We start from the raw sequence: 27,157 nt of genomic DNA, 5'->3' as shown, positions 1-27,157 counted from the left end.
TAGGTGTCCTATAATCCCGGGTGACCTAGGTGGCTGCCTAGGGTTCCCCAGTAGCAGCGCTGGCTCTGTGCGTGGTTAGGTAAGGTAGTAAAACATTGGGGGTAATTCCAAGTTGATCGCAGCAGGTTTTTTGTTAGCAGTTGGGCAAAACCATGTGCACTGCAGGGGAGGCAGATTTAACATGTGCAGAGAGCGTTAGATTTGGGTGTAGTGTGTTCAATCTGCAATCTAATTTTCAGTGTTAAAATAAAGCAGCCAGTATTTACCCTGCACAGAAATAAAATAACTCACCCAAATCTAACTCTCTCTGCACATGTTATATCTGCCCCCCCTGCAGTGCACATGGTTTTGTCCAACTGCTAACAAAATTCCTGCTGCGTTCAACTTGGAATTACCCCCATTGTTTCATATATGTGACACATTGTACATTTCTCTATTTAATATCGTAGGCTCTCAGAGGGTTGTAAAGTATTCCTAGATTGGTATAAAACAGTTCTTAGCGTTGGTCGCAAAGCCCCTTACTATGGCTTGTTATCCCATTGGCGACTGGGCCTAATTCAGACCTGAACGCTGTTGTGCTTTTTCGCACAGCGGCCGATTATCGATTGCATATGCACCGCAACGCCAAACATTGAAAAAATCCTTCATTTTTTTTTTTTTTTTTATTGCTAGACGGGCACAGGCTTATATACAGGAAGCGGGCATTTGGGGGTGGAAACTGGCCATTTTCTGGGAGTGTCCGGAAAAACGCAGGCGTCCCCAAGCATTTTCAGGGCGGGTGTGTGACGTCAGCTCCGGCCCCGATCAGCCTGTTGTATCGCACTGTAGGAGTAAGTCCTGGGCTACGCACAGACTGGAAAAATCTTTCGATAGTGAGTTGCGATTGGATTTGCAGATGTCCGCCATCTGGTGAGGTTTTCGCACGGTGTACGCATGCATTCACACACTTGCATGGGGCGGTTTTTCACTCTCTATGGGCGGCGGCTATCTGATCGCAAAAACGCAGAGGAGCGATCGGGTCTGAATTAGGCCCCATTTCAGTCATATATGCTAATAAGTCCTTATTCTGGTTTTTCCCCTATGTTTTGTACATGGCTTGTTGTATGTCCTATTCATTAGACGTTTAATAGGATTTTATAATGTATTATTTTGAGGGGATAGGATCTTGAATGTTTAGTAGATTTGAGGTGTATGTCAGTAATTTCCCATCACTGACCGTCGTTGCTGGTGCTACCTGACCAAATAACCACATGCCATCCGCAAGTGTCTGGCTGCTGGGTATCAGGCTGGGCACAGTCCTCAAGGAATGCACTAAAGTGTGCACAGTGATCTGTTGGTCGCAGATCCATGTGTCTGAAAGGAATGAATTATGTATTGCTCCTGTAGCTGTTAAACACACCAGTTAAAGGTTTTGGGGTTACACACCTACATGGGCTCTGCTTGTAGACCCAAAAGCAGTTTCCAGTTCTCCCTTATATTCACATAGGCAAACTGGACCTGTCCTGATGGGTGATGTAAGCTGGATGGCCAGCGTGGGAAAGATTAGGCAACACTGAGCCATCCAGTCATAGGTGCCAATGACAAATTCTACAAAGTGTCTTTCCCCCTAGCCAGGCGTGAGGACAGAGCTCACTACTGTTACATGTAGGAAGGGCCTTCATCACAGGAGAATAACACAGAGTTTGCATCGTGGTGTGGCATTAGACACGGGGACCAGCTAGATGTCTGTAGATGGGAGCTATGTCATATAGTATTTTATAGGTCTCTTTAAAACTGTATTTGGTTACATGGTGTGGCTTCATAAGTGTAATATGTCTTCATATCCATCCTGAAACAGGAACAGCTCGTGCTGTTTAGAACCCACAGTCTTGGCAAAATAATTTGGTTGCCAAGGTAACACCATTCCCGTTTTACCGGTACTCAGAGCACATTCTTAACTGGTGCGTCATATCCTGTTGGGTAGAACACTTAAAAGGCTCTGTCGGCATCATCCATCACATGTACTCAGACATAATTGTTTGAATATGGGATAACAGCCTCTGTAGAGTGTGAGTGGCCCCAGTTGCAGTCCCATCTACTGCACTCATGGTAGTTTGGTCCCCTGGGCAGGTGTAACTTAATATGTCAATTATGCATGTGATGAATATTATGTAGCAATCTGTTCTAAGAGTGAAAATTAAATATGTGTTAACTTTGTACCCCAGAACTTGCTATATGGATTCCTGTTCTCGACTCGCTGTAAGGCAGTGCTGGAATTGTGTACCTGTAAGGTCCCTGTAACAATAATTTGTCTGATTTCGGATTAGGCAGAATGTATTGCGGTTTTATGCTCTCGTGTTTGTCCCTCTCACGCTGGATAGCTGGGCCTTGTTGTCCTTTAGTTGTGCTAAAGCTGCTGATGTGATCTAGCGATATCAGCCGTCCTGTCGCAGGGGAACCTGATCTCCATTTGTCCTCTCTTATGTTCCAGGGTGAGAGATGGCGGCTGATGAGAAGATGGAGGTGACTGTAAAGACGCTGGACTCTCAGACTCGGACCTTCACAGTAGAGGCTGAGGTGCGGACAGTATACTATTTGTACATACAATATGTTTGTCAGGGTGTAAAACATTTACAGCCAGTGCCTGGTGGCAGACTCACACGTTGCCCTATTAGACGAAGCAGCATGTGACCGGTTGCCATGGGGACCTATTGCAATCCATTGCTACCTGTGCATGCTGCAAATAGTCATCAGCCAGCTGAATTGTCCTCCCGTCGGACAGCCGATCCGTCCTGGTTGGGGAATGATTGAGATTACGGTCATTGCGGGGCTGCACAGACAGCGATTTGGGAGCCATTCTTTCACTTGATTTTCAAAACAGTTGTGATGTGGCAGGATATATCTGTTACCGGATACAGTAGGGGCGTGTCTCCGTAACGTCAGCACCAGGCAGCAAGTCATGTGCTGTGCATCATACACTGCCTCTCCACTAGCAACAAATACACAGACGGCTTTATTTACATTTGTTGTTGTTTTTTAAAGGTTTATTTATATCAACAGTCAAACAATATAGGAGAGACAAGGAAAGGACCAGTAGTACAGGGAATACAGGAGAGACAAGGAAAGGGCCAGTAGTACAGGGAATACAGGAGAGACAAGGAAAGGGCCAGTAGTACAGGGAATACAGGAGAGACAAGGAAAGGACCAGTAGTACAGGGAATACAGGAGAGACAAGGAAAGGGCCAGTAGTACAGGGAATACAGGAGAGACAAGGAAAGGGCCAGTAGTACAGGGAATACAGGAGAGACAAGGAAAGGACCAGTAGCACAGGGAATACAGGCCATCAGGCATACATACAGGAGAGACAAGGAAAGGACCAGTAGCACAGGGAATACAGGAGAGACAAGGAAAGGACCAGTAGTACAGGGAATACAGGAGAGACAAGGAAAGGACCAGTAGTACAGGGAATACAGGAGAGACAAGGAAAGGACCAGTAGTACAGGGAATACAGGAGAGACAAGGAAAGGACCAGTAGTACAGGGAATACAGGAGAGACAAGGAAAGGGCCAGTAGTACAGGGAATACAGGAGAGACAAGGAAAGGGCCAGTAGTACAGGGAATACAGGAGAGACAAGGAAAGGACCAGTAGTACAGGGAATACAGGAGAGACAAGGAAAGGACCAGTAGCACAGGGAATACAGGAGAGACAAGGAAAGGACCAGTAGTACAGGGAATACAGGAGAGACAAGGAAAGGGCCAGTAGTACAGGGAATACAGGAGAGACAAGGAAAGGACCAGTAGTACAGGGAATACAGGAGAGACAAGGAAAGGGCCAGTAGTACAGGGAATACAGGAGAGACAAGGAAAGGACCAGTAGTACAGGGAATACAGGAGAGACAAGGAAAGGACCAGTAGTACAGGGAATACAGGCCATCAGGCATACATACAGGAGAGACAAGGAAAAGGCCAGTAGTACAGGGAATACAGGCCATCAGGCATACATACAGCAGAGACCAGGAAAGGGCCAGTAGTACAGGGAATACAGGAGAGACAAGGAAAGGACCAGTAGTACAGGGAATACAGGAGAGACGAGGAAAGGGCCAGTAGTACAGGGAATACAGGAGAGACAAGGAAAGGACCAGTAGTACAGGGAATACAGGAGAGACAAGGAAAGGACCAGTAGTACAGGGAATACAGGAGAGACGAGGAAAGGGCCAGTAGTACAGGGAATACAGGAGAGACAAGGAAAGGACCAGTAGTACAGGGAATACAGGAGAGACAAGGAAAGGACCAGTAGTACAGGGAATACAGGAGAGACGAGGAAAGGGCCAGTAGTACAGGGAATACAGGAGAGACAAGGAAAGGACCAGTAGTACAGGGAATACAGGAGAGACAAGGAAAGGACCAGTAGCACAGGGAATACAGGAGAGACGAGGAAAGGGCCAGTAGTACAGGGAATACAGGAGAGACAAGGAAAGGGCCAGTAGTACAGGGAATACAGGAGAGACAAGGAAAGGGCCAGTAGTACAGGGAATACAGGAGAGACAAGGAAAGGACCAGTAGTACAGGGAATACAGGAGAGACAAGGAAAGGACCAGTAGTACAGGGAATACAGGAGAGACAAGGAAAGGGGTAGTAGTACAGGGAATACAGGCCATCAGGCATACATACAGGAGAGACAAGGAAAGGGCCAGTAGTACAGGGAATACAGGAGAGACAAGGAAAGGACCAGTAGTACAGGGAATACAGGAGAGACAAGGAAAGGGCCAGTAGTACAGGGAATACAGGAGAGACAAGGAAAGGGCCAGTAGTACAGGGAATACAGGAGAGACAAGGAAAGGGCCAGTAGTACAGGGAATACAGGAGAGACGATGAAAGGGCCAGTAGTACAGGGAATACAGGAGAGACAAGGAAAGGGCCAGTAGTACAGGGAATACAGGAGAGACAAGGAAAGGACCAGTAGCACAGGGAATACAGGAGAGACAAGGAAAGGGCCAGTAGTACAGGGAATACAGGAGAGACAAGGAAAGGACCAGTAGTACAGGGAATACAGGAGAGACAAGGAAAGGGGTAGTAGTACAGGGAATACAGGCCATCAGGCATACATACAGGAGAGACAAGGAAAGGGCCAGTAGTACAGGGAATACAGGAGAGACAAGGTAAGGGCCAGTAGTACAGGGAATACAGGCCATCAGACATACATACAGGAGAGACAAGGAAAGGGCCAGTAGTACAGGGAATACAGGAGAGACAAGGAAAGGGCCAGTAGTACAGGGAATACAGGAGAGACAAGGAAAGGGCCAGTAGTACAGGGAATACAGGAGAGACAAGGAAAGGGCCAGTAGTACAGGGAATACAGGAGAGACAAGGAAAGGACCAGTAGCACAGGGAATACAGGAGAGACAAGGAAAGGACCAGTAGCACAGGGAATACAGGAGAGACAAGGAAAGGGCCAGTAGTACAGGGAATACAGGAGAGACAAGGAAAGGACCAGTAGCACAGGGAATACAGGAGAGACAAGGAAAGGACCAGTAGCACAGGGAATACAGGAGAGACAAGGAAAGGACCAGTAGCACAGGGAATACAGGAGAGACAAGGAAAGGACCAGTAGTACAGGGAATACAGGAGAGACAAGGAAAGGGCCAGTAGTACAGGGAATACAGGAGAGACAAGGAAAGGGCCAGTAGTACAGGGAATACAGGAGAGACAAGGAAAGTACCAGTAGTACAGGGAATACAGGCCATCAGGCATACATACAGGAGAGACAAGGAAAGGACCAGTAGCACAGGGAATACAGGAGAGACAAGGAAAGGACCAGTAGTACAGGGAATACAGGAGAGACAAGGAAAGGGCCAGTAGTACAGGGAATACAGGAGAGACAAGGAAAGGGCCAGTAGTACAGGGAATACAGGAGAGACAAGGAAAGTACCAGTAGTACAGGGAATACAGGCCATCAGGCATACATACAGGAGAGACAAGGAAAGGGCCAGTAGTACAGGGAATACAGGAGAGACAAGGAAAGGACCAGTAGTACAGGGAATACAGGAGAGACAAGGAAAGGGGTAGTAGTACAGGGAATACAGGCCATCAGGCATACATACAGGAGAGACAAGGAAAGGGCCAGTAGTACAGGGAATACAGGAGAGACAAGGTAAGGGCCAGTAGTACAGGGAATACAGGCCATCAGACATACATACAGGAGAGACAAGGAAAGGGCCAGTAGTACAGGGAATACAGGAGAGACAAGGAAAGGGCCAGTAGTACAGGGAATACAGGAGAGACAAGGAAAGGGCCAGTAGTACAGGGAATACAGGAGAGACAAGGAAAGGGCCAGTAGTACAGGGAATACAGGAGAGACAAGGAAAGGGCCAGTAGTACAGGGAATACAGGAGAGACAAGGAAAGGACCAGTAGCACAGGGAATACAGGAGAGACAAGGAAAGGACCAGTAGCACAGGGAATACAGGAGAGACAAGGAAAGGGCCAGTAGTACAGGGAATACAGGAGAGACAAGGAAAGGGCCAGTAGTACAGGGAATACAGGAGAGACAAGGAAAGTACCAGTAGTACAGGGAATACAGGCCATCAGGCATACATACAGGAGAGACAAGGAAAGGGCCAGTAGTACAGGGAATACAGGAGAGACAAGGAAAGGACCAGTAGTACAGGGAATACAGGAGAGACAAGGAAAGGGGTAGTAGTACAGGGAATACAGGCCATCAGGCATACATACAGGAGAGACAAGGAAAGGGCCAGTAGTACAGGGAATACAGGAGAGACAAGGTAAGGGCCAGTAGTACAGGGAATACAGGCCATCAGACATACATACAGGAGAGACAAGGAAAGGGCCAGTAGTACAGGGAATACAGGAGAGACAAGGAAAGGGCCAGTAGTACAGGGAATACAGGAGAGACAAGGAAAGGGCCAGTAGTACAGGGAATACAGGAGAGACAAGGAAAGGGCCAGTAGTACAGGGAATACAGGAGAGACAAGGAAAGGACCAGTAGCACAGGGAATACAGGAGAGACAAGGAAAGGACCAGTAGCACAGGGAATACAGGAGAGACAAGGAAAGGGCCAGTAGTACAGGGAATACAGGAGAGACAAGGAAAGGGCCAGTAGTACAGGGAATACAGGAGAGACAAGGAAAGGGCCAGTAGTGCAGGGAATACAGGAGAGACAAGGAAAGGGCCAGTAGTACAGGGAATACAGACCATCAGACATACATACAGACGAGACAAGGAAAGGGGTAGTAGTACAGGGAATACAGGAGAGACAAGGAAAGGGCCAGTAGTACAGGGAATACAGCAGAGACAAGGAAAGGGCCAGTAGTACAGGGAATACAGGCCATCAGGCATACATACAGGAGAGACAAGGAAAGGGCCAGTAGTACAGGGAATACAGGCCATCAGGCATACATACAGGAGAGACAAGGAAAGGGGTAGTAGTACAGGGAATACAGGCCATCAAACATACATACAGGAGAGACAAGGAAAGGGCCAGTACTACAGGGTATACAGGCCATCAGACATACATACAGGAGAGACAAGGAAAGGGCCAGTAGTACAGGGAATACAGGAGAGACAAGGAAAGGGCCAGTAGTACAGGGAATACAGGAGAGACATGGAAAGGGCCAGTAGTACAGGGAATACAGACCATCAGACATACATACAGGAGAGACAAGGAAAGGGCCAGTAGTACAGGCTATCAGGCATACATACAGGAGAGACCAGGAAAGGGGTAGTAGTACAGGGAATACAGGAGAGACAAGGAAAGGACCAGTAGTACAGGGAATACAGGAGAGACAAGGAAAGGGCCAGTAGTACAGGGAATACAGGAGAGACAAGGAAAGGGCCAGTAGTACAGGGAATACAGGAGAGACAAGGAAAGGACCAGTAGCACAGGGAATACAGGAGAGACAAGGAAAGGGCCAGTAGTACAGGGAATACAGGAGAGACAAGGAAAGGGCCAGTAGTACAGGGAATACAGGAGAGACAAGGAAAGGGCCAGTAGTACAGGGAATACAGGAGAGACAAGGAAAGGGCCAGTAGTACAGGGAATACAGGAGAGACAAGGAAAGGGCCAGTAGTACAGGGAATACAGGAGAGACAAGGAAAGGGCCAGTAGTACAGGGAATACAGGAGAGACAAGGAAAGGACCAGTAGCACAGGGAATACAGGAGAGACAATGAAAGGGCCAGTAGTACAGGGAATACAGGAGAGACAAGGAAAGGACCAGTAGTACAGGGAATACAGGCCATCAGGCATACATACAGGAGAGACAAGGAAAGGGCCAGTAGTACAGGGAATACAGGAGAGACAAGGAAAGGACCAGTAGTACAGGGAATACAGGAGAGACAAGGAAAGGGGTAGTAGTACAGGGAATACAGGCCATCAGGCATACATACAGGAGAGACAAGGAAAGGGCCAGTAGTACAGGGAATACAGGAGAGACAAGGTAAGGGCCAGTAGTACAGGGAATACAGGCCATCAGACATACATACAGGAGAGACAAGGAAAGGGCCAGTAGTACAGGGAATACAGGAGAGACAAGGAAAGGGCCAGTAGTACAGGGAATACAGGAGAGACAAGGAAAGGGCCAGTAGTACAGGGAATACAGGAGAGACAAGGAAAGGGCCAGTAGTACAGGGAATACAGGAGAGACAAGGAAAGGACCAGTAGCACAGGGAATACAGGAGAGACAAGGAAAGGACCAGTAGCACAGGGAATACAGGAGAGACAAGGAAAGGGCCAGTAGTACAGGGAATACAGGAGAGACAAGGAAAGGACCAGTAGCACAGGGAATACAGGAGAGACAAGGAAAGGACCAGTAGCACAGGGAATACAGGAGAGACAAGGAAAGGACCAGTAGCACAGGGAATACAGGAGAGACAAGGAAAGGACCAGTAGCACAGGGAATACAGGAGAGACAAGGAAAGGGCCAGTAGCACAGGGAATACAGGAGAGACAAGGAAAGGGCCAGTAGTACAGGGAATACAGGAGAGACAAGGAAAGGGCCAGTAGTACAGGGAATACAGGAGAGACAAGGAAAGTACCAGTAGTACAGGGAATACAGGCCATCAGGCATACATACAGGAGAGACAAGGAAAGGGCCAGTAGTACAGGGAATACAGGAGAGACAAGGAAAGGACCAGTAGTACAGGGAATACAGGAGAGACAAGGAAAGGGGTAGTAGTACAGGGAATACAGGCCATCAGGCATACATACAGGAGAGACAAGGAAAGGGCCAGTAGTACAGGGAATACAGGAGAGACAAGGTAAGGGCCAGTAGTACAGGGAATACAGGCCATCAGACATACATACAGGAGAGACAAGGAAAGGGCCAGTAGTACAGGGAATACAGGAGAGACAAGGAAAGGGCCAGTAGTACAGGGAATACAGGAGAGACAAGGAAAGGGCCAGTAGTACAGGGAATACAGGAGAGACAAGGAAAGGGCCAGTAGTACAGGGAATACAGGAGAGACAAGGAAAGGACCAGTAGCACAGGGAATACAGGAGAGACAAGGAAAGGACCAGTAGCACAGGGAATACAGGAGAGACAAGGAAAGGGCCAGTAGTACAGGGAATACAGGAGAGACAAGGAAAGGGCCAGTAGTACAGGGAATACAGGAGAGACAAGGAAAGTACCAGTAGTACAGGGAATACAGGCCATCAGGCATACATACAGGAGAGACAAGGAAAGGGCCAGTAGTACAGGGAATACAGGAGAGACAAGGAAAGGACCAGTAGTACAGGGAATACAGGAGAGACAAGGAAAGGGGTAGTAGTACAGGGAATACAGGCCATCAGGCATACATACAGGAGAGACAAGGAAAGGGCCAGTAGTACAGGGAATACAGGAGAGACAAGGTAAGGGCCAGTAGTACAGGGAATACAGGCCATCAGACATACATACAGGAGAGACAAGGAAAGGGCCAGTAGTACAGGGAATACAGGAGAGACAAGGAAAGGGCCAGTAGTACAGGGAATACAGGAGAGACAAGGAAAGGGCCAGTAGTACAGGGAATACAGGAGAGACAAGGAAAGGGCCAGTAGTACAGGGAATACAGGAGAGACAAGGAAAGGACCAGTAGCACAGGGAATACAGGAGAGACAAGGAAAGGACCAGTAGCACAGGGAATACAGGAGAGACAAGGAAAGGGCCAGTAGTACAGGGAATACAGGAGAGACAAGGAAAGGGCCAGTAGTACAGGGAATACAGGAGAGACAAGGAAAGGGCCAGTAGTGCAGGGAATACAGGAGAGACAAGGAAAGGGCCAGTAGTACAGGGAATACAGACCATCAGACATACATACAGGCGAGACAAGGAAAGGTGTAGTAGTACAGGGAATACAGGAGAGACAAGGAAAGGGCCAGTAGTACAGGGAATACAGCAGAGACAAGGAAAGGGCCAGTAGTACAGGGAATACAGGCCATCAGGCATACATACAGGAGAGACAAGGAAAGGGCCAGTAGTACAGGGAATACAGGCCATCAGGCATACATACAGGAGAGACAAGGAAAGGGGTAGTAGTACAGGGAATACAGGCCATCAAACATACATACAGGAGAGACAAGGAAAGGGCCAGTACTACAGGGTATACAGGCCATCAGACATACATACAGGAGAGACAAGGAAAGGGCCAGTAGTACAGGGAATACAGGAGAGACAAGGAAAGGGCCAGTAGTACAGGGAATACAGGAGAGACATGGAAAGGGCCAGTAGTACAGGGAATACAGACCATCAGACATATATACAGGAGAGACAAGGAAAGGGCCAGTAGTACAGGCTATCAGGCATACATACAGGAGAGACCAGGAAAGGGGTAGTAGTACAGGGAATACAGGAGAGACAAGGAAAGGGCCAGTAGTACAGGGAATACAGGAGAGACAAGGAAAGGGCCAGTAGTACAGGGAATACAGGAGAGACAAGGAAAGGGCCAGTAGTACAGGGAATACAGGAGAGACAAGGAAAGGGCCAGTAGTACAGGGAATACAGGAGAGACAAGGAAAGGGCCAGTAGTACAGGGAATACAGGAGAGACAAGGAAAGGGCCAGTAGTACAGGGAATACAGGAGAGACAAGGAAAGGGCCAGTAGTACAGGGAATACAGGAGAGACAAGGAAAGGGCCAGTAGTACAGGGAATACAGGAGAGACAAGGAAAGGGCCAGTAGTACAGGGAATACAGGAGAGACAAGGAAAGGGCCAGTAGTACAGGGAATACAGGAGAGACAAGGAAAGGGCCAGTAGTACAGGGAATACAGGAGAGACAAGGAAAGGGCCAGTAGCACAGGGAATACAGGAGAGACAAGGAAAGGACCAGTAGCACAGGGAATACAGGAGAGACAAGGAAAGGGCCAGTAGTACAGGGAATACAGGAGAGACAAGGAAAGGACCAGTAGTACAGGGAATACAGGCCATCAGGCATACATACAGGAGAGACAAGGAAAGGGCCAGTAGTACAGGGAATACAGGAGAGACAAGGTAAGGGCCAGTAGTACAGGGAATACAGGCCATCAGACATACATACAGGAGAGACAAGGAAAGGGCCAGTAGTACAGGGAATACAGGAGAGACAAGGAAAGGGCCAGTAGTACAGGGAATACAGGAGAGACAAGGAAAGGGCCAGTAGTACAGGGAATACAGGAGAGACAAGGAAAGGGCCAGTAGTACAGGGAATACAGGAGAGACAAGGAAAGGACCAGTAGCACAGGGAATACAGGAGAGACAAGGAAAGGACCAGTAGCACAGGGAATACAGGAGAGACAAGGAAAGGGCCAGTAGTACAGGGAATACAGGAGAGACAAGGAAAGGGCCAGTAGTACAGGGAATACAGGAGAGACAAGGAAAGTACCAGTAGTACAGGGAATACAGGCCATCAGGCATACATACAGGAGAGACAAGGAAAGGGCCAGTAGTACAGGGAATACAGGAGAGACAAGGAAAGGACCAGTAGTACAGGGAATACAGGAGAGACAAGGAAAGGGGTAGTAGTACAGGGAATACAGGCCATCAGGCATACATACAGGAGAGACAAGGAAAGGGCCAGTAGTACAGGGAATACAGGAGAGACAAGGTAAGGGCCAGTAGTACAGGGAATACAGGCCATCAGACATACATACAGGAGAGACAAGGAAAGGGCCAGTAGTACAGGGAATACAGGAGAGACAAGGAAAGGGCCAGTAGTACAGGGAATACAGGAGAGACAAGGAAAGGGCCAGTAGTACAGGGAATACAGGAGAGACAAGGAAAGGGCCAGTAGTACAGGGAATACAGGAGAGACAAGGAAAGGACCAGTAGCACAGGGAATACAGGAGAGACAAGGAAAGGACCAGTAGCACAGGGAATACAGGAGAGACAAGGAAAGGGCCAGTAGTACAGGGAATACAGGAGAGACAAGGAAAGGGCCAGTAGTACAGGGAATACAGGAGAGACAAGGAAAGGGCCAGTAGTGCAGGGAATACAGGAGAGACAAGGAAAGGGCCAGTAGTACAGGGAATACAGACCATCAGACATACATACAGGCGAGACAAGGAAAGGGGTAGCAGTACAGGGAATACAGGAGAGACAAGGAAAGGGCCAGTAGTACAGGGAATACAGCAGAGACAAGGAAAGGGCCAGTAGTACAGGGAATACAGGCCATCAGGCATACATACAGGAGAGACAAGGAAAGGGCCAGTAGTACAGGGAATACAGGCCATCAGGCATACATACAGGAGAGACAAGGAAAGGGGTAGTAGTACAGGGAATACAGGCCTTCAAACATACATACAGGAGAGACAAGGAAAGGGCCAGTACTACAGGGTATACAGGCCATCAGACATACATACAGGAGAGACAAGGAAAGGGCCAGTAGTACAGGGAATACAGGAGAGACAAGGAAAGGGCCAGTAGTACAGGGAATACAGGAGAGACATGGAAAGGGCCAGTAGTACAGGGAATACAGACCATCAGACATACATACAGGAGAGACAAGGAAAGGGCCAGTAGTACAGGCTATCAGGCATACATACAGGAGAGACCAGGAAAGGGGTAGTAGTACAGGGAATACAGGAGAGACAAGGAAAGGACCAGTAGTACAGGGAATACAGGAGAGACAAGGAAAGGGCCAGTAGTACAGGGAATACAGGAGAGACAAGGAAAGGGCCAGTAGTACAGGGAATACAGGAGAGACAAGGAAAGGGCCAGTAGTACAGGGAATACAGGAGAGACAAGGAAAGGGCCAGTAGTACAGGGAATACAGGAGAGACAAGGAAAGGGCCAGTAGTACAGGGAATACAGGAGAGACAAGGAAAGGGCCAGTAGTACAGGGAATACAGGAGAGACAAGGAAAGGGCCAGTAGTACAGGGAATACAGGAGAGACAAGGAAAGGGCCAGTAGTACAGGGAATACAGGAGAGACAAGGAAAGGGCCAGTAGTACAGGGAATACAGGAGAGACAAGGAAAGGACCAGTAGCACAGGGAATACAGGAGAGACAAGGAAAGGGCCAGTAGTACAGGGAATACAGGAGAGACAAGGAAAGGACCAGTAGTACAGGGAATACAGGCCATCAGGCATACATACAGGAGAGACAAGGAAAGGGCCAGTAGTACAGGGAATACAGGAGAGACAAGGAAAGGACCAGTAGTACAGGGAATACAGGAGAGACAAGGAAAGGGGTAGTAGTACAGGGAATACAGGCCATCAGGCATACATACAGGAGAGACAAGGAAAGGGCCAGTAGTACAGGGAATACAGGAGAGACAAGGTAAGGGCCAGTAGTACAGGGAATACAGGCCATCAGACATACATACAGGAGAGACAAGGAAAGGGCCAGTAGTACAGGGAATACAGGAGAGACAAGGAAAGGGCCAGTAGTACAGGGAATACAGGAGAGACAAGGAAAGGGCCAGTAGTACAGGGAATACAGGAGAGACAAGGAAAGGGCCAGTAGTACAGGGAATACAGGAGAGACAAGGAAAGGACCAGTAGCACAGGGAATACAGGAGAGACAAGGAAAGGACCAGTAGCACAGGGAATACAGGAGAGACAAGGAAAGGGCCAGTAGTACAGGGAATACAGGAGAGACAAGGAAAGGACCAGTAGCACAGGGAATACAGGAGAGACAAGGAAAGGACCAGTAGCACAGGGAATACAGGAGAGACAAGGAAAGGACCAGTAGCACAGGGAATACAGGAGAGACAAGGAAAGGACCAGTAGCACAGGGAATACAGGAGAGACAAGGAAAGGGCCAGTAGCACAGGGAATACAGGAGAGACAAGGAAAGGGCCAGTAGTACAGGGAATACAGGAGAGACAAGGAAAGGGCCAGTAGTACAGGGAATACAGGAGAGACAAGGAAAGTACCAGTAGTACAGGGAATACAGGCCATCAGGCATACATACAGGAGAGACAAGGAAAGGGCCAGTAGTACAGGGAATACAGGAGAGACAAGGAAAGGACCAGTAGTACAGGGAATACAGGAGAGACAAGGAAAGGGGTAGTAGTACAGGGAATACAGGCCATCAGGCATACATACAGGAGAGACAAGGAAAGGGCCAGTAGTACAGGGAATACAGGAGAGACAAGGTAAGGGCCAGTAGTACAGGGAATACAGGCCATCAGACATACATACAGGAGAGACAAGGAAAGGGCCAGTAGTACAGGGAATACAGGAGAGACAAGGAAAGGGCCAGTAGTACAGGGAATACAGGAGAGACAAGGAAAGGGCCAGTAGTACAGGGAATACAGGAGAGACAAGGAAAGGGCCAGTAGTACAGGGAATACAGGAGAGACAAGGAAAGGACCAGTAGCACAGGGAATACAGGAGAGACAAGGAAAGGACCAGTAGCACAGGGAATACAGGAGAGACAAGGAAAGGGCCAGTAGTACAGGGAATACAGGAGAGACAAGGAAAGGGCCAGTAGTACAGGGAATACAGGAGAGACAAGGAAAGTACCAGTAGTACAGGGAATACAGGCCATCAGGCATACATACAGGAGAGACAAGGAAAGGGCCAGTAGTACAGGGAATACAGGAGAGACAAGGAAAGGACCAGTAGTACAGGGAATACAGGAGAGACAAGGAAAGGGGTAGTAGTACAGGGAATACAGGCCATCAGGCATACATACAGGAGAGACAAGGAAAGGGCCAGTAGTACAGGGAATACAGGAGAGACAAGGTAAGGGCCAGTAGTACAGGGAATACAGGCCATCAGACATACATACAGGAGAGACAAGGAAAGGGCCAGTAGTACAGGGAATACAGGAGAGACAAGGAAAGGGCCAGTAGTACAGGGAATACAGGAGAGACAAGGAAAGGGCCAGTAGTACAGGGAATACAGGAGAGACAAGGAAAGGGCCAGTAGTACAGGGAATACAGGAGAGACAAGGAAAGGACCAGTAGCACAGGGAATACAGGAGAGACAAGGAAAGGACCAGTAGCACAGGGAATACAGGAGAGACAAGGAAAGGGCCAGTAGTACAGGGAATACAGGAGAGACAAGGAAAGGGCCAGTAGTACAGGGAATACAGGAGAGACAAGGAAAGGGCCAGTAGTACAGGGAATACAGCAGAGACAAGGAAAGGGCCAGTAGTACAGGGAATACAGGCCATCAGGCATACATACAGGAGAGACAAGGAAAGGGCCAGTAGTACAGGGAATACAGGCCATCAGGCATACATACAGGAGAGACAAGGAAAGGGGTAGTAGTACAGGGAATACAGGCCATCAAACATACATACAGGAGAGACAAGGAAAGGGCCAGTACTACAGGGTATACAGGCCATCAGACATACATACAGGAGAGACAAGGAAAGGGCCAGTAGTACAGGGAATACAGGAGAGACAAGGAAAGGGCCAGTAGTACAGGGAATACAGGAGAGACATGGAAAGGGCCAGTAGTACAGGGAATACAGACCATCAGACATACATACAGGAGAGACAAGGAAAGGGCCAGTAGTACAGGCTATCAGGCATACATACAGGAGAGACCAGGAAAGGGGTAGTAGTACAGGGAATACAGGAGAGACAAGGAAAGGACCAGTAGTACAGGGAATACAGGAGAGACAAGGAAAGGGCCAGTAGTACAGGGAATACAGGAGAGACAAGGAAAGGGCCAGTAGTACAGGGAATACAGGAGAGACAAGGAAAGGGCCAGTAGTACAGGGAATACAGGAGAGACAAGGAAAGGGCCAGTAGTACAGGGAATACAGGAGAGACAAGGAAAGGGCCAGTAGTACAGGGAATACAGGAGAGACAAGGAAAGGGCCAGTAGTACAGGGAATACAGGAGAGACAAGGAAAGGGCCAGTAGTACAGGGAATACAGGAGAGACAAGGAAAGGACCAGTAGCACAGGGAATACAGGAGAGACAAGGAAAGGGCCAGTAGTACAGGGAATACAGGAGAGACAAGGAAAGGACCAGTAGTACAGGGAATACAGGCCATCAGGCATACATACAGGAGAGACAAGGAAAGGGCCAGTAGTACAGGGAATACAGGAGAGACAAGGAAAGGACCAGTAGTACAGGGAATACAGGAGAGACAAGGAAAGGGGTAGTAGTACAGGGAATACAGGCCATCAGGCATACATACAGGAGAGACAAGGAAAGGGCCAGTAGTACAGGGAATACAGGAGAGACAAGGTAAGGGCCAGTAGTACAGGGAATACAGGCCATCAGACATACATACAGGAGAGACAAGGAAAGGGCCAGTAGTACAGGGAATACAGGAGAGACAAGGAAAGGGCCAGTAGTACAGGGAATACAGGAGAGACAAGGAAAGGGCCAGTAGTACAGGGAATACAGGAGAGACAAGGAAAGGGCCAGTAGTACAGGGAATACAGGAGAGACAAGGAAAGGACCAGTAGCACAGGGAATACAGGAGAGACAAGGAAAGGACCAGTAGCACAGGGAATACAGGAGAGACAAGGAAAGGGCCAGTAGTACAGGGAATACAGGAGAGACAAGGAAAGGGCCAGTAGTACAGGGAATACAGGAGAGACAAGGAAAGTACCAGTAGTACAGGGAATACAGGCCATCAGGCATACATACAGGAGAGACAAGGAAAGGGCCAGTAGTACAGGGAATACAGGAGAGACAAGGAAAGGACCAGTAGTACAGGGAATACAGGAGAGACAAGGAAAGGGGTAGTAGTACAGGGAATACAGGCCATCAGGCATACATACAGGAGAGACAAGGAAAGGGCCAGTAGTACAGGGAATACAGGAGAGACAAGGTAAGGGCCAGTAGTACAGGGAATACAGGCCATCAGACATACATACAGGAGAGACAAGGAAAGGGCCAGTAGTACAGGGAATACAGGAGAGACAAGGAAAGGGCCAGTAGTACAGGGAATACAGGAGAGACAAGGAAAGGGCCAGTAGTACAGGGAATACAGGAGAGACAAGGAAAGGGCCAGTAGTACAGGGAATACAGGAGAGACAAGGAAAGGACCAGTAGCACAGGGAATACAGGAGAGACAAGGAAAGGACCAGTAGCACAGGGAATACAGGAGAGACAAGGAAAGGGCCAGTAGTACAGGGAATACAGGAGAGACAAGGAAAGGGCCAGTAGTACAGGGAATACAGGAGAGACAAGGAAAGGGCCAGTAGTACAGGGAATACAGGAGAGACAAGGAAAGGGCCAGTAGTGCAGGGAATACAGGAGAGACAAGGAAAGGGCCAGTAGTACAGGGAATACAGACCATCAGACATACATACAGGCGAGACAAGGAAAGGGGTAGTAGTACAGGGAATACAGGAGAGACAAGGAAAGGGCCAGTAGTACAGGGAATACAGCAGAGACAAGGAAAGGGCCAGTAGTACAGGGAATACAGGCCATCAGGCATACATACAGGAGAGACAAGGAAAGGGCCAGTAGTACAGGGAATACAGGCCATCAGGCATACATACAGGAGAGACAAGGAAAGGGGTAGTAGTACAGGGAATACAGGCCATCAAACATACATACAGGAGAGACAAGGAAAGGGCCAGTACTACAGGGTATACAGGCCATCAGACATACATACAGGAGAGACAAGGAAAGGGCCAGTAGTACAGGGAATACAGGAGAGACAAGGAAAGGGCCAGTAGTACAGGGAATACAGGAGAGACATGGAAAGGGCCAGTAGTACAGGGAATACAGACCATCAGACATACATACAGGAGAGACAAGGAAAGGGCCAGTAGTACAGGCTATCAGGCATACATACAGGAGAGACCAGGAAAGGGGTAGTAGTACAGGGAATACAGGAGAGACAAGGAAAGGACCAGTAGTACAGGGAATACAGGAGAGACAAGGAAAGGGCCAGTAGTACAGGGAATACAGGAGAGACAAGGAAAGGGCCAGTAGTACAGGGAATACAGGAGAGACAAGGAAAGGGCCAGTAGTACAGGGAATACAGGAGAGACAAGGAAAGGGCCAGTAGTACAGGGAATACAGGAGAGACAAGGAAAGGGCCAGTAGTACAGGGAATACAGGAGAGACAAGGAAAGGGCCAGTAGTACAGGGAATACAGGAGAGACAAGGAAAGGGCCAGTAGTACAGGGAATACAGGAGAGACAAGGAAAGGGCCAGTAGTACAGGGAATACAGGAGAGACAAGGAAAGGACCAGTAGCACAGGGAATACAGGAGAGACAAGGAAAGGGCCAGTAGTACAGGGAATACAGGAGAGACAAGGAAAGGACCAGTAGTACAGGGAATACAGGCCATCAGGCATACATACAGGAGAGACAAGGAAAGGGCCAGTAGTACAGGGAATACAGGAGAGACAAGGAAAGGACCAGTAGTACAGGGAATACAGGAGAGACAAGGAAAGGGGTAGTAGTACAGGGAATACAGGCCATCAGGCATACATACAGGAGAGACAAGGAAAGGGCCAGTAGTACAGGGAATACAGGAGAGACAAGGAAAGGGCCAGTAGTACAGGGAATACAGGAGAGACAAGGTAAGGGCCAGTAGTACAGGGAATACAGGCCATCAGACATACATACAGGAGAGACAAGGAAAGGGCCAGTAGTACAGGGAATACAGGAGAGACAAGGAAAGGGCCAGTAGTACAGGGAATACAGGAGAGACAAGGAAAGGACCAGTAGTACAGGGAATACAGGAGAGACAAGGAAAGGACCAGTAGCACAGGGAATACAGGAGAGACAAGGAAAGGACCAGTAGTACAGGGAATACAGGAGAGACAAGGAAAGGGCCAGTAGTACAGGGAATACAGGAGAGACAAGGAAAGGACCAGTAGTACAGGGAATACAGGAGAGACAAGGAAAGGGCCAGTAGTACAGGGAATACAGGAGAGACAAGGAAAGGACCAGTAGTACAGGGAATACAGGAGAGACAAGGAAAGGACCAGTAGTACAGGGAATACAGGAGAGACAAGGAAAGGGCCAGTAGTACAGGGAATACAGGAGAGACAAGGAAAGGGCCAGTAGTACAGGGAATACAGGAGAGACAAGGAAAGGGCCAGTAGTACAGGGAATACAGGAGAGACAAGGAAAGGGCCAGTAGTACAGGGAATACAGGCCATCAGACATACATACAGGAGAGACAAGGAAAGGGCCAGTAGTACAGGGAATACAGGAGAGACAAGGAAAGGGCCAGTAGTACAGGGAATACAGGAGAGACAAGGAAAGGGCCAGTAGTACAGGGAATACAGGAGAGACAAGGAAAGGGCCAGTAGTACAGGGAATACAGGAGAGACAAGGAAAGGACCAGTAGCACAGGGAATACAGGAGAGACAAGGAAAGGACCAGTAGCACAGGGAATACAGGAGAGACAAGGAAAGGGCCAGTAGTACAGGGAATACAGGAGAGACAAGGAAAGGGCCAGTAGTACAGGGAATACAGGAGAGACAAGGAAAGGGCCAGTAGTGCAGGGAATACAGGAGAGACAAGGAAAGGGCCAGTAGTACAGGGAATACAGACCATCAGACATACATACAGGCGAGACAAGGAAAGGGGTAGTAGTACAGGGAATACAGGAGAGACAAGGAAAGGGCCAGTAGTACAGGGAATACAGCAGAGACAAGGAAAGGGCCAGTAGTACAGGGAATACAGGCCATCAGGCATACATACAGGAGAGACAAGGAAAGGGCCAGTAGTACAGGGAATACAGGCCATCAGGCATACATACAGGAGAGACAAGGAAAGGGGTAGTAGTACAGGGAATACAGGCCATCAAACATACATACAGGAGAGACAAGGAAAGGGCCAGTACTACAGGGTATACAGGCCATCAGACATACATACAGGAGAGACAAGGAAAGGGCCAGTAGTACAGGGAATACAGGAGAGACAAGGAAAGGGCCAGTAGTACAGGGAATACAGGAGAGACATGGAAAGGGCCAGTAGTACAGGGAATACAGACCATCAGACATATATACAGGAGAGACAAGGAAAGGGCCAGTAGTACAGGCTATCAGGCATACATACAGGAGAGACCAGGAAAGGGGTAGTAGTACAGGGAATACAGGAGAGACAAAGAAAGGACCAGTAGTACAGGGAATACAGGAGAGACAAGGAAAGGGCCAGTAGTACAGGGAATACAGGAGAGACAAGGAAAGGGCCAGTAGTACAGGGAATACAGGAGAGACAAGGAAAGGGCCAGTAGTACAGGGAATACAGGAGAGACAAGGAAAGGGCCAGTAGTACAGGGAATACAGGAGAGACAAGGAAAGGGCCAGTAGTACAGGGAATACAGGAGAGACAAGGAAAGGGCCAGTAGTACAGGGAATACAGGAGAGACAAGGAAAGGGCCAGTAGTACAGGGAATACAGGAGAGACAAGGAAAGGGCCAGTAGTACAGGGAATACAGGAGAGACAAGGAAAGGGCCAGTAGTACAGGGAATACAGGAGAGACAAGGAAAGGGCCAGTAGTACAGGGAATACAGGAGAGACAAGGAAAGGGCCAGTAGTACAGGGAATACAGGAGAGACAAGGAAAGGACCAGTAGCACAGGGAATACAGGAGAGACAAGGAAAGGGCCAGTAGTACAGGGAATACAGGAGAGACAAGGAAAGGACCAGTAGTACAGGGAATACAGGCCATCAGGCATACATACAGGAGAGACAAGGAAAGGGCCAGTAGTACAGGGAATACAGGAGAGACAAGGTAAGGGCCAGTAGTACAGGGAATACAGGCCATCAGACATACATACAGGAGAGACAAGGAAAGGGCCAGTAGTACAGGGAATACAGGAGAGACAAGGAAAGGGCCAGTAGTACAGGGAATACAGGAGAGACAAGGAAAGGGCCAGTAGTACAGGGAATACAGGAGAGACAAGGAAAGGGCCAGTAGTACAGGGAATACAGGAGAGACAAGGAAAGGACCAGTAGCACAGGGAATACAGGAGAGACAAGGAAAGGGCCAGTAGTACAGGGAATACAGGAGAGACAAGGAAAGGGCCAGTAGTACAGGGAATACAGGAGAGACAAGGAAAGGACCAGTAGCACAGGGAATACAGGAGAGACAAGGAAAGGGCCAGTAGTACAGGGAATACAGGAGAGACAAGGAAAGGACCAGTAGTACAGGGAATACAGGAGAGACAAGGAAAGGGGTAGTAGTACAGGGAATACAGGCCATCAGGCATACATACAGGAGAGACAAGGAAAGGGCCAGTAGTACAGGGAATACAGGAGAGACAAGGTAAGGGCCAGTAGTACAGGGAATACAGGCCATCAGACATACATACAGGAGAGACAAGGAAAGGGCCAGTAGTACAGGGAATACAGGAGAGACAAGGAAAGGGCCAGTAGTACAGGGAATACAGGAGAGACAAGGAAAGGGCCAGTAGTACAGGGAATACAGGAGAGACAAGGAAAGGGCCAGTAGTACAGGGAATACAGGAGAGACAAGGAAAGGACCAGTAGCACAGGGAATACAGGAGAGACAAGGAAAGGACCAGTAGCACAGGGAATACAGGAGAGACAAGGAAAGGGCCAGTAGTACAGGGAATACAGGAGAGACAAGGAAAGGGCCAGTAGTACAGGGAATACAGGAGAGACAAGGAAAGGGCCAGTAGTGCAGGGAATACAGGAGAGACAAGGAAAGGGCCAGTAGTACAGGGAATACAGACCATCAGACATACATACAGGCGAGACAAGGAAAGGGGTAGCAGTACAGGGAATACAGGAGAGACAAGGAAAGGGCCAGTAGTACAGGGAATACAGCAGAGACAAGGAAAGGGCCAGTAGTACAGGGAATACAGGCCATCAGGCATACATACAGGAGAGACAAGGAAAGGGCCAGTAGTACAGGGAATACAGGCCATCAGGCATACATACAGGAGAGACAAGGAAAGGGGTAGTAGTACAGGGAATACAGGCCTTCAAACATACATACAGGAGAGACAAGGAAAGGGCCAGTACTACAGGGTATACAGGCCATCAGACATACATACAGGAGAGACAAGGAAAGGGCCAGTAGTACAGGGAATACAGGAGAGACAAGGAAAGGGCCAGTAGTACAGGGAATACAGGAGAGACATGGAAAGGGCCAGTAGTACAGGGAATACAGACCATCAGACATACATACAGGAGAGACAAGGAAAGGGCCAGTAGTACAGGCTATCAGGCATACATACAGGAGAGACCAGGAAAGGGGTAGTAGTACAGGGAATACAGGAGAGACAAGGAAAGGACCAGTAGTACAGGGAATACAGGAGAGACAAGGAAAGGGCCAGTAGTACAGGGAATACAGGAGAGACAAGGAAAGGGCCAGTAGTACAGGGAATACAGGAGAGACAAGGAAAGGGCCAGTAGTACAGGGAATACAGGAGAGACAAGGAAAGGGCCAGTAGTACAGGGAATACAGGAGAGACAAGGAAAGGGCCAGTAGTACAGGGAATACAGGAGAGACAAGGAAAGGGCCAGTAGTACAGGGAATACAGGAGAGACAAGGAAAGGGCCAGTAGTACAGGGAATACAGGAGAGACAAGGAAAGGGCCAGTAGTACAGGGAATACAGGAGAGACAAGGAAAGGGCCAGTAGTACAGGGAATACAGGAGAGACAAGGAAAGGACCAGTAGCACAGGGAATACAGGAGAGACAAGGAAAGGGCCAGTAGTACAGGGAATACAGGAGAGACAAGGAAAGGACCAGTAGTACAGGGAATACAGGCCATCAGGCATACATACAGGAGAGACAAGGAAAGGGCCAGTAGTACAGGGAATACAGGAGAGACAAGGAAAGGACCAGTAGTACAGGGAATACAGGAGAGACAAGGAAAGGGGTAGTAGTACAGGGAATACAGGCCATCAGGCATACATACAGGAGAGACAAGGAAAGGGCCAGTAGTACAGGGAATACAGGAGAGACAAGGTAAGGGCCAGTAGTACAGGGAATACAGGCCATCAGACATACATACAGGAGAGACAAGGAAAGGGCCAGTAGTACAGGGAATACAGGAGAGACAAGGAAAGGGCCAGTAGTACAGGGAATACAGGAGAGACAAGGAAAGGGCCAGTAGTACAGGGAATACAGGAGAGACAAGGAAAGGGCCAGTAGTACAGGGAATACAGGAGAGACAAGGAAAGGACCAGTAGCACAGGGAATACAGGAGAGACAAGGAAAGGACCAGTAGCACAGGGAATACAGGAGAGACAAGGAAAGGGCCAGTAGTACAGGGAATACAGGAGAGACAAGGAAAGGACCAGTAGCACAGGGAATACAGGAGAGACAAGGAAAGGACCAGTAGCACAGGGAATACAGGAGAGACAAGGAAAGGACCAGTAGCACAGGGAATACAGGAGAGACAAGGAAAGGACCAGTAGCACAGGGAATACAGGAGAGACAAGGAAAGGGCCAGTAGCACAGGGAATACAGGAGAGACAAGGAAAGGGCCAGTAGTACAGGGAATACAGGAGAGACAAGGAAAGGGCCAGTAGTACAGGGAATACAGGAGAGACAAGGAAAGTACCAGTAGTACAGGGAATACAGGCCATCAGGCATACATACAGGAGAGACAAGGAAAGGGCCAGTAGTACAGGGAATACAGGAGAGACAAGGAAAGGACCAGTAGTACAGGGAATACAGGAGAGACAAGGAAAGGGGTAGTAGTACAGGGAATACAGGCCATCAGGCATACATACAGGAGAGACAAGGAAAGGGCCAGTAGTACAGGGAATACAGGAGAGACAAGGTAAGGGCCAGTAGTACAGGGAATACAGGCCATCAGACATACATACAGGAGAGACAAGGAAAGGGCCAGTAGTACAGGGAATACAGGAGAGACAAGGAAAGGGCCAGTAGTACAGGGAATACAGGAGAGACAAGGAAAGGGCCAGTAGTACAGGGAATACAGGAGAGACAAGGAAAGGGCCAGTAGTACAGGGAATACAGGAGAGACAAGGAAAGGACCAGTAGCACAGGGAATACAGGAGAGACAAGGAAAGGACCAGTAGCACAGGGAATACAGGAGAGACAAGGAAAGGGCCAGTAGTACAGGGAATACAGGAGAGACAAGGAAAGGGCCAGTAGTACAGGGAATACAGGAGAGACAAGGAAAGTACCAGTAGTACAGGGAATACAGGCCATCAGGCATACATACAGGAGAGACAAGGAAAGGGCCAGTAGTACAGGGAATACAGGAGAGACAAGGAAAGGACCAGTAGTACAGGGAATACAGGAGAGACAAGGAAAGGGGTAGTAGTACAGGGAATACAGGCCATCAGGCATACATACAGGAGAGACAAGGAAAGGGCCAGTAGTACAGGGAATACAGGAGAGACAAGGTAAGGGCCAGTAGTACAGGGAATACAGGCCATCAGACATACATACAGGAGAGACAAGGAAAGGGCCAGTAGTACAGGGAATACAGGAGAGACAAGGAAAGGGCCAGTAGTACAGGGAATACAGGAGAGACAAGGAAAGGGCCAGTAGTACAGGGAATACAGGAGAGACAAGGAAAGGGCCAGTAGTACAGGGAATACAGGAGAGACAAGGAAAGGACCAGTAGCACAGGGAATACAGGAGAGACAAGGAAAGGACCAGTAGCACAGGGAATACAGGAGAGACAAGGAAAGGGCCAGTAGTACAGGGAATACAGGAGAGACAAGGAAAGGGCCAGTAGTACAGGGAATACAGGAGAGACAAGGAAAGGGCCAGTAGTGCAGGGAATACAGGAGAGACAAGGAAAGGGCCAGTAGTACAGGGAATACAGACCATCAGACATACATACAGGCGAGACAAGGAAAGGGGTAGCAGTACAGGGAATACAGGAGAGACAAGGAAAGGGCCAGTAGTACAGGGAATACAGCAGAGACAAGGAAAGGGCCAGTAGTACAGGGAATACAGGCCATCAGGCATACATACAGGAGAGACAAGGAAAGGGCCAGTAGTACAGGGAATACAGGCCATCAGGCATACATACAGGAGAGACAAGGAAAGGGGTAGTAGTACAGGGAATACAGGCCTTCAAACATACATACAGGAGAGACAAGGAAAGGGCCAGTACTACAGGGTATACAGGCCATCAGACATACATACAGGAGAGACAAGGAAAGGGCCAGTAGTACAGGGAATACAGGAGAGACAAGGAAAGGGCCAGTAGTACAGGGAATACAGGAGAGACATGGAAAGGGCCAGTAGTACAGGGAATACAGACCATCAGACATACATACAGGAGAGACAAGGAAAGGGCCAGTAGTACAGGCTATCAGGCATACATACAGGAGAGACCAGGAAAGGGGTAGTAGTACAGGGAATACAGGAGAGACAAGGAAAGGACCAGTAGTACAGGGAATACAGGAGAGACAAGGAAAGGGCCAGTAGTACAGGGAATACAGGAGAGACAAGGAAAGGGCCAGTAGTACAGGGAATACAGGAGAGACAAGGAAAGGGCCAGTAGTACAGGGAATACAGGAGAGACAAGGAAAGGGCCAGTAGTACAGGGAATACAGGAGAGACAAGGAAAGGGCCAGTAGTACAGGGAATACAGGAGAGACAAGGAAAGGGCCAGTAGTACAGGGAATACAGGAGAGACAAGGAAAGGGCCAGTAGTACAGGGAATACAGGAGAGACAAGGAAAGGGCCAGTAGTACAGGGAATACAGGAGAGACAAGGAAAGGGCCAGTAGTACAGGGAATACAGGAGAGACAAGGAAAGGACCAGTAGCACAGGGAATACAGGAGAGACAAGGAAAGGGCCAGTAGTACAGGGAATACAGGAGAGACAAGGAAAGGACCAGTAGTACAGGGAATACAGGCCATCAGGCATACATACAGGAGAGACAAGGAAAGGGCCAGTAGTACAGGGAATACAGGAGAGACAAGGAAAGGACCAGTAGTACAGGGAATACAGGAGAGACAAGGAAAGGGGTAGTAGTACAGGGAATACAGGCCATCAGGCATACATACAGGAGAGACAAGGAAAGGGCCAGTAGTACAGGGAATACAGGAGAGACAAGGTAAGGGCCAGTAGTACAGGGAATACAGGCCATCAGACATACATACAGGAGAGACAAGGAAAGGGCCAGTAGTACAGGGAATACAGGAGAGACAAGGAAAGGGCCAGTAGTACAGGGAATACAGGAGAGACAAGGAAAGGGCCAGTAGTACAGGGAATACAGGAGAGACAAGGAAAGGGCCAGTAGTACAGGGAATACAGGAGAGACAAGGAAAGGACCAGTAGCACAGGGAATACAGGAGAGACAAGGAAAGGACCAGTAGCACAGGGAATACAGGAGAGACAAGGAAAGGGCCAGTAGTACAGGGAATACAGGAGAGACAAGGAAAGGACCAGTAGCACAGGGAATACAGGAGAGACAAGGAAAGGACCAGTAGCACAGGGAATACAGGAGAGACAAGGAAAGGACCAGTAGCACAGGGAATACAGGAGAGACAAGGAAAGGACCAGTAGCACAGGGAATACAGGAGAGACAAGGAAAGGGCCAGTAGCACAGGGAATACAGGAGAGACAAGGAAAGGGCCAGTAGTACAGGGAATACAGGAGAGACAAGGAAAGGGCCAGTAGTACAGGGAATACAGGAGAGACAAGGAAAGTACCAGTAGTACAGGGAATACAGGCCATCAGGCATACATACAGGAGAGACAAGGAAAGGGCCAGTAGTACAGGGAATACAGGAGAGACAAGGAAAGGACCAGTAGTACAGGGAATACAGGAGAGACAAGGAAAGGGGTAGTAGTACAGGGAATACAGGCCATCAGGCATACATACAGGAGAGACAAGGAAAGGGCCAGTA

General features: G+C 48.8%; 1 protein-coding gene across 9 annotated transcripts in view; it reads left to right on the top strand.

Annotated features, from left to right (window-relative positions):
• Positions 1-27,157, top strand: part of BAG6 (BAG cochaperone 6) — a 117,863-nt gene that overhangs the window by 1,102 nt on the left and 89,604 nt on the right. For all 9 annotated transcript variants that reach the window (XM_063938105.1, XM_063938101.1, XM_063938099.1 and 6 more), the window contains exon 2: positions 2,471-2,556. In XM_063938105.1, the coding sequence (XP_063794175.1) occupies positions 2,479-2,556 (78 nt within the window). In that variant the 5' untranslated portion in view covers positions 2,471-2,478. The remainder of the gene's footprint in view (positions 1-2,470; positions 2,557-27,157) is intronic.

The sequence above is a fragment of the Pseudophryne corroboree genome, chromosome 8 (genome assembly GCF_028390025.1).
Source record: "Pseudophryne corroboree isolate aPseCor3 chromosome 8, aPseCor3.hap2, whole genome shotgun sequence".
Classification (NCBI taxonomy): domain Eukaryota; kingdom Metazoa; phylum Chordata; class Amphibia; order Anura; family Myobatrachidae; genus Pseudophryne; species Pseudophryne corroboree.
This window is presented reverse-complemented; position numbering and strand designations above follow the sequence as displayed.